The 8,625-nt window shown below is 36.5% G+C and overlaps 1 protein-coding gene across 2 annotated transcripts in view; it reads left to right on the top strand.

Moving 5' to 3' along the window:
• The window catches only part of LOC138758922 (ELAV-like protein 1), a 45,429-nt gene extending 38,401 nt beyond the window's left edge, over positions 1 to 7,028 (top strand). For both annotated transcript variants that reach the window (XM_069928542.1, XM_069928543.1), the window contains 3 exons: positions 218 to 371; positions 1,136 to 1,361; positions 4,355 to 7,028. In XM_069928542.1, coding sequence (XP_069784643.1) covers positions 218 to 371; positions 1,136 to 1,361; positions 4,355 to 4,682 — 708 coding nt within the window. In that variant the 3' untranslated portion in view covers positions 4,683 to 7,028. The remainder of the gene's footprint in view (positions 1 to 217; positions 372 to 1,135; positions 1,362 to 4,354) is intronic.
• Positions 7,029 to 8,625: the final 1,597 nt, after the last annotated feature.

The following is an 8,625-nucleotide window of genomic DNA, read 5'->3' on the forward strand; positions in this document are numbered from 1 at the left end:
GCTGTATTTCCACTGAAGATGGGCTTTTATCTCAACAAGGACTGTGGTCACTCCTCCTGATACTATCATGGCCAGATGCATCTGTGACAGGAACATTGCTGAGGGAAAAAATCAAATAAGTACTTGAATTTTGTTGTGTTTTACAACAGTTATTATGGTTAACTACTAATGCTGGCAATGGGTGAGTTATTTAATTGGTTTTTAATTTCTTTGAAAGGTTTCGTATGCCCGGCCAAGCTCTGACAGCATCAAAGATGCAAACCTATATGTGAGTGGGCTGCCAAAGACGATGACTCAGAAGGATTTAGAGCAGCTATTTGGACGTTATGGTCGCATCATTACGTCTCGTGTTCTTGTTGACCAAGTCACAGGTGGATAACTTTTATATTTTGTTCAATACTAAGTATTTAGAAATATTCTAAAATTCTAAATTCCAAAATGCTTTTTGGTCATATTTATAACTTCTGGATATTTGGTTGAGTCCCAGATGTTAAAATTCACAAAATCTGAAATTGGCCTCTAATCAAATCTCGTGAAATTTTAAAGGGTAAGGAAGGGGCAGCAGTGCAGTCTGCTTGAAAAAATATTTTTGGTTAATTAAAAGATATGTTACTTTTCTTTTAAAATTTACCCTAATTGGGAGTTATTTTAACTGAATATCCATTGTTATGGGTGCATAATGATGAAAAATGTTAAATTTGATGCGATTAGTTTACAATGATTCGTGTGAGTCAGAAAGAGGAGAAATGGTTACTCTCATGTCCAGGCAACTATTGAATAAATCATCACTCACCTGACATCCTATGTTCAGAGATACAACAGTAATTCAATAGAAATATGTCATTGGTTAAGTTCTGTGCCATGTTCCTAAATTTGTATCTTTGACATTTCAATTGTTGAAATGATTAATTCTGTCTGCTTGTGATCTTCTGTGATAAATGCTATTTACTTAATTGCTAATGCGGTTCCAAGTATGTGCATGTGGTTTTTTTTAATCAGTAATTTCAATTTTAGTCCACTGCAAGGTATTTTTTAAACATATTGCTAAATTATATATTTAGTACACACCAATGGACTGAGCCTGAGTAGATTATTGGCAATTTTATTATTTCAGTGATCAATTGTCTGTTTCCAGGTATGTCCAGAGGAGTGGCTTTTATTCGTTTTGACAGGAAATCTGAAGCTGATGAAGCTATTAACAATCTGAATGGGCATAAGCCACCAGGTGCTGTTGAGCCAATTACGGTAAAACTTGCAGCCAATCCTAACCAGAAAACAAATGCATCCCTGCTGGCACAGCTGTACCATTCACCAGCAAGGCGGTTTCCAGGACCTTTGCACCATCAGGCACAGAGATTCAGGTGTGTTACTGTTATTCAAGCAGATGTCTGTTCTATTTTTTTTGAGTTCATGGAAAGGAAGCAAAGTGTATGATGAATGATAACATCCTCTTGTGGATTTTAAGTATCTTTAAGATTTCCTTCTGCAACTTTGACAGTTGGATGTTTCGGCCATTTATTTACGTAGTTCTCCAAATTTGGAATTTGATTAATTATTTACAAAGATCTAATGAGAAAAAAATGTTTTGTATGAAAATGAGTGATAGAAGTTGGCTATTGGTAAGACAGATTATCATCTTGAATGAGTTGGTAATACAGTGCCTTTTGAAGAATGGATACTTGGATTAAAAGGCCAAATCCAAGGGTCACAACTATCAGATTGATTTAGTCAATTCTGATTTATAGACGACACCTTCATTTTAGCACCATCAAGTCAAGTCATCATTATGTTATCGTTCATACAATGCTTGCATGGTAAAGACAAGATATCACTCGGCAGTGTGGAAATTGTAATACGTTTGCTGTTTTTCATTTTTTTTACTTAGTTTTTCTTTTCATTTTTTTCGTTATCTGCAACCTTGGAGGAAAGAATAGTAAATGTCATTAGTTACTGAGTCTGGATCTTGAATTATGGAGAAAATGTAGTATACTTCAGTCAAGTTTTTGAGTGTTATTTTATGTTGGCATTGAGAAACTTGATCAAAGTCATGCTCCATCGAAGAGGCCCTTCAGCCCAATTCGTCCATGTCCACCGAGTTGGGAATCTGGCCTTGTCTCATTTGTCTGCATTTGTCTATATCCTTTGAACATGTATCTGTGTAAATGTCTTTTGAACATCATGATTGTATCCATTTCCATAATTCCAACAAGCAGCTCGTTTAGATTTCAGATTTATTGTCAGAGTACATACATCGCATACAACCCTAAGATTTTTTTTCCTGCAAGCATGGCAGAATTACCAATTATTGGTAGTGCAAAAAAAACTACACCGCGTAGACATGTAAGCAAATAACGAATGTTAACAAACACTGTGCAATACCGAGAGAATAAAAGAAAATCAAGTGCAAAAATAAGAGTCCTTAAGTGAGTCCCTGATTGAGTTTGTTGTTGAGGAGTCTAATGTTGGAGGGGGAGCAGCTGTTAATGAACCTGGTGGTGGGTACCTCTTTCCTGATGGCAACAGCGAGAACAGAGCATGTGTTGGGTGGTGTGGATCCTTGATGATTGTTGCTGCTCTCCAATGGCAACGTCCCCAGTAGATGTTCTTGTTAGGGGGGAGGGTTTTTCCTTTGATATCCTGCTCTGTGTCCACAACCTTTTGGAGGGCTTTACACTCAGGAGAATTAGTGTCCCCATACCAGACTGTGATACAGCCGTTCAGCACACTTTCCACCACATATCTAGAAATTTGCCAGGGTTTCTGATGTCATACCAAACCTCCGCAAACACCTGAGGAAATAAGGAACTAACATGCCTCTACTTGAGATATGGACTACCTTCTGAGAGAAAAAGCTGCCCTTCACTTTCAGGTCTTTCCCATTCACCTTAAACCTTTGTCGTCTGGTTCTAGAATTGTCTGCTCTGTGGAAAAAGTCTGAACAATCATTTTATCCATGTCTGTCATGGTTTTTTAAACCTCCAGGAAGGTGTACCTTCAGCCTCTTTTAAAAAAAAAATAAAGATCCAGCTTCTCCCTGTAATTCAATACTTCCAATATAGGCAGACCTGGTAAATCTCCCTGCACCCCTTCAGACATTAATATTCTTCCAAAACTGTATACATATTCCAAGTATGGTCTCAACGTCCCTTGTTAATTTGTAGTTTCATGCTCAATTCTTTACCCAAAGAGTTAAAGCCTACAAAATGTTTTCTTCACCCCACTGTTCATCTGAGCTGCTACTTTCATGGAACTATGCACCTGTATCGCTAGGTTTGTCTCTGTTCTACAACAGTCTGCAGGGCCCTGTCATTTACTTTCCAAAGTACATCTCACTCTTGTCATTAAATTCTATTTGCCACTAATAGGTTCACTTTCTGGTTCTTGTTGTAAACTAATTCATTTGTTGAGCTCCAACTTTTCTAATTATACGGATGTCACTGAAAGATATAGGGTCTGGATGTGAACAGAGAATTGGTGGAAACTGTATACTAGCAGAGGGAATGCTGTCTAAAATAGAAATTGGAAAGATCAGTTGGAAGTTATTCAGAAGGCACCTGAGGGGGTGATTGCCTAAAGGCGGCTAATTGTTTGTGGTGATTATTCCCATTTGGTATGTGGTCTAAAATTAGTCAAAAGCATAAGATTTTAAACTATTCACAATTATACTAATTTATGCCCTAATTTTCAGTTGCTTTTCACATTTAAAAATGCTTGGTGTTTTTCTCATTAAAATACCTGCCTAATCACTTTACATTTATTCAGATGTTTCTGTTGGCAAGCCAATCTGCAAAAAAAAGTTAATTGTTGTGAAACCTTCTCAACTGACGTTATGACGTTATTTCATTGAAATAAAATAGCATTTTTGAGAATTTTTACATTTGACATATCTGATTAATGTTGCAATAGCAATTCAGATCAAATTGAATTGATTGGTAATACTCCCCCAAGATTCAATGTGCTCATAAAAAGCTGTAAGGACTAGTACTTTTCTTCATGTTAAATGTTGTAAACAAGATGGATGCTTCTTGAACAGCTGAGTTGCTCCAGTAGTTTTTTTTGGTCATGATTCCAGCATCTGCAGTCTCTTGTGTAAGTTCATGTTAATGATGTGTGTTTGATTACGGTATAGGACTTTATAATACCGTAATGAGCATGGTTCAAGTGTGATAATTTTCTGCATCTATACAAACATTTGTTGTGATCTAGTATCTTAAAATTCTTAGCTACCCCACATTCTTGTAATCTGAGTTTTTTTTGGAGCGACATGAATTTTCACTAATTTCTATTTGTTTTTATTTCTTTTGAAACTTTTGGCACCAACTTCTTAAGTTAATTTTCTTTATTTCTTTGTTAGGTTTTCGCCGATGAGTGTTGACAATATGAGTAGTTTGTCGGGTGTGAACGTTGGTGGTCACAATCCTTCTGGCTGGTGCATCTTCATCTACAACCTAGGCCAAGACGCAGATGAGGGAATCCTGTGGCAGATGTTTGGCCCATTCGGAGCTGTGACCAATGTTAAAGTTATACGCGACTTCAACACCAACAAGTGTAAAGGTTTCGGCTTTGTAACCATGACAAACTATGAGGAGGCTGCCATGGCTATTGCTAGCTTGAATGGCTATCGCCTCGGAGACAAAATCCTCCAAGTCTCCTTTAAAACCAGCAAGTCTCACAAGGCATAATTTAAAGCTTATGCGCATTTGATTAGAAATGCACTGCTGAAAGGTGAATAAGTCCACTAGTGTAAAGCAACTCTTATTGTTGTGACAGACGTGTTTTGTCCACCATTCTAGAATAAGTGAAAAGGATCTTTTTTATATATTACTATTACTCTGGGATGCAATTAACATAAAATGTTCAAATGTTTGATACTTTTCTTTCCATATTCCTTTTTTCCACCTACCTAAAAAAAAAGAGGGAATGTACCATACCAATATAGTTCTGGATTTTGAAAAATATCGCTTTAAATTGTAATGGTCGCTATTTTTAGATTTAGTTTTGTAAGTAGGAGCCCTTGGTTAAATTCCTTGATTGTAAGCAATTTTATTAACTCACTAACTTTTAGAAAAGGTTTCATAAATAAGTGAACCTTTCGAAAGTTAAATATGCTTTGATTTATTCCCATAAAATTAATTTGTTGATGATTAGTTCATTTACACGCTTGAACCATGTTGGTAGCTGATATTTTTCTGTCGATAATGTAAAAGCGACCTTTGGTGTCCTCCAATTTCTCATGCAAAGCAGTGCTAGCTGTGGAAAAAGCCAATTGTATATTCAATTAGATTTATTGTGCAAAAATGGAGCATGGTAGCTTTAACATATTTTGCCAAATTTTATGGTGGAAGAATGTGGTTGGGAAGTTGTGTTTGAAAAGATTAAAAGCTCCTGGAGATTCAAACCTTTGAACGTTTGTAGGTTTGTTGCACCCCATGTAGTGAACTCCATTGCATTTCTTTATTAACTTTTTTGTTTTTTGCATAATTGACATGCTAAGGTGGGATAATGTGTCAGAATAGAAAGTACTTAAATGTTTTTTCCATGCAGGTTAGCTGTCAACACAAAGCTTTGTTAAAATAGATTTAAAGACTAAAAGATTTTTCAAACTGCCTTTGAAATTCATTAATGTTCTGTTATATAATTTCTTTTCATTTTGTTTCCTTTGTTTTGTTTGACTATTGATTTTACTTTTGCATTTATGATCATTAAATTTGTTTTGTTTTGCTCCAATTTTGTTTTGTTTATGGGTTTTTTTTCTGTTTTAAAGTTCATTTGCTGTTTCGTGCTTAAATTTTATTTTACTATTTGTGGTAGAGATTGAGGGACCAGTGTGCCATCAGGCACCTGATCTTGGGTATCCTGCCAAAGAGTTTTACACCTAGTACTGAAGTGGGCTTCACAGAGCATCTATTTTTATAAACAAACTTTTTACAGAAGTGCTTGCAGCGGATTTTGAATGGAAAGTTTTGTATGCCAACCAGTAAACTTTTAACTAAGCTTCAGCAGATAGATTGCTGTAGTCGGCTTTTAAATCTTGTCAGAAATAAATGCAGACACAAATCCACTGGTCCTGTTTGAGTAACGACAGGCTGGAAAAAGAGGAAGTAGGATTGTTGCTTGGGCTTTACTTATGATTCCGGATAGGGCTAAGTGATTTGGAGAAGCTAAACTATAATTTAAAAAATAGAGGCTTGATCTGAAACGTGTGGCAAAGAAAGGTGACGCTAAATGTAGCAAACTTTTATCTTTTTCTTTATGCCAAATGCACTTCTGCATTTAAATTGGAGACAAGGTTTTGAGAGTGTCTTAATTAGAATATCTCAAAATAGTTGAATTTTTGAGTTACTTTTACAATTCCCAAGCCTCCAAGTGTACCTGGAGGAACCACGTAGTAGAAATGTGCAATTTTTCATATGTCAATATTGAACTGTAACAAACTCGGGAAGTTATTGCAATTTCTGACATCTGTGTGTCTCATGTCTCATTATAGGCCCCTTTCCTCTTGATTTTGCTGCTTTGAATAATAATTTACTTTATTCATATAATTATAGTACAGTACTCTGAGAATTCACTTTAAAACTTAACTGGAAATTCAGTTATTTTGTGGTAGAAAACAGGTGGACCTTTCTCCATTTTAATAGTTCTTGAAGCAAAATATACCTGAAGTAATTTGGAAGAGTCTGTTGGAGAAAAACACAAAGCATTTGTTTATGTTGAATTCCACCACAATCTGTCATCTTAAATTTGGTTAAGGTTAATTATTCATCAGTGTAAACTGATTTATTATCAACCAGAAAGATATCTTCAATTAACTATATTCAACACTTGTAAGACAGCCCTGTGATGAAATGAGAATCTGTTTGACAGCGTGGGTACTTAATAGTGAGATCACGTTTACATTGTAGGAAGTACAATTTTGGTTAGGTCTTTGTAATACTCAGCAATATATTTCTCTGCCAAAAGGACTATAAGTGGCAAATGTTCCTTTTGTTATTTTCTGTATGATTAAAGTGACACTTTTGATATCTGAATTTTTTTAGTGTAATTCTGGGCCAATGTTTTTATTAATGACAAGCTTATGATTCTACATTGATAAATATATGGTTGACAATTTATGTGAGTTAAATTGGTGGCCTATTTTCCACCTGAAGGGAATTGTGCAATTATGGTTGGCTATATCATGGCCTTTGCTCCTTGACCTCCCATCTGACATTCTTTAGAACTCATTACTGCCTGGAGGTTAACTAAATTAATTTAAATTTGCATCCATATTATTTAATTCACATTTTACTCTATTTGTTATTGAACAACATGGATAATGTGAATCTCCTTTTGCTTAAAACCATTAGCTGCTATAGTGTGATGTGTGACAACCAATCTCATTGCACTTTTTAAAATCTAAACTTGAATTAGACACAGCACCTATTGTGCTTAACGAATATCAGGATTGTCATCCTCCTGTCTTTACTGTCTTGCTTTCTGCTCATGATTTTGTAGGTCATGAAGTCTTGATGTTTTATTCTAAGTTATTTATTCAAAATTGAAAACATTTGGTCTGTCCAAAGAAAAACAAAGTAATGGACCTGACCTGGGGTTCCATCTACTGATAAGCATTTGTCTTTCAAGGATATAATCAGTTCCTGAATTGTATTCATTTCTGGAACCAACACTGGTTTCTAATATTGCACAGTTTTTGGATTCAGAACATTCCCACTGTACCACTGTAGCTGATCAATTGTGTAGCACAGGATAAGTTTCTCCAATTAATTCCATTCTCTTCTATTCCTTTGCCCATTGCCCATCCATTATACCTACAAGCTATCATGAGCACATTTGCTCTTTAACACCCCCAAAATTACATTACCATACCTTCTCTATCCTCCTGTCAAAAAGGAAAGTGCTGTGTCATCTCCAATTTTCTTTAAGTTCAACAATGAAACCTGGAATGTGGAGAGATTGTAGTTTTTGCACTTTGAGACTGTCGGAAGGATATGCATGATTCTGAAATAGGCATGGTCTTTTCAACAAAAGCATTTGCTATCCTAGTTTCAATCTCAAAACATTCTTCAGATAGCATTGTTCAGAGCCGTTTGAAAAGCCAATTTATAACCACCATTTCTCCACTTTGGCTCCATGTGACCGCAAAGCCCCCATTTTTTTACGGTACCATTGCCATTCAGGTTATATTGATACGTTATTTACATGTAAATAGTTGGAGCATAATGGTAATTATAGCATTTATACTCGAGATGGCAGAGGTCGACAGCATCGAGTCCACGCTGCTGAAGATCCAGCTGCGCTGGATGGGTCACGTCTCCAGAATGGAGGACCATCGCCTTCCCAAGATCGTATTATATGGCGAGCTCTCCACTGGCCACCGTGACAGAGGTGCACCAAAGAAAAGGTACAAGGACTGCCTAAAGAAATCTCTTGGTGCCTGCCACATTGACCACCGCCAGTGGGCTGATAACGCCTCAAACCGTGCATCTTGGCGCCTCACAGTTTGGCGGGCAGCAGCCTCCTTTGAAGAAGACCGCAGAGCCCACCTCACTGACAAAAGGCAAAGGAGGAAAAACCCAACACCCAACCCCAACCAACCAATTTTCCCTTGCAACCGCTGCAATCGTG

The sequence above is a fragment of the Narcine bancroftii genome, chromosome 3, assembly GCF_036971445.1.
Source record: "Narcine bancroftii isolate sNarBan1 chromosome 3, sNarBan1.hap1, whole genome shotgun sequence".
Classification (NCBI taxonomy): domain Eukaryota; kingdom Metazoa; phylum Chordata; class Chondrichthyes; order Torpediniformes; family Narcinidae; genus Narcine; species Narcine bancroftii.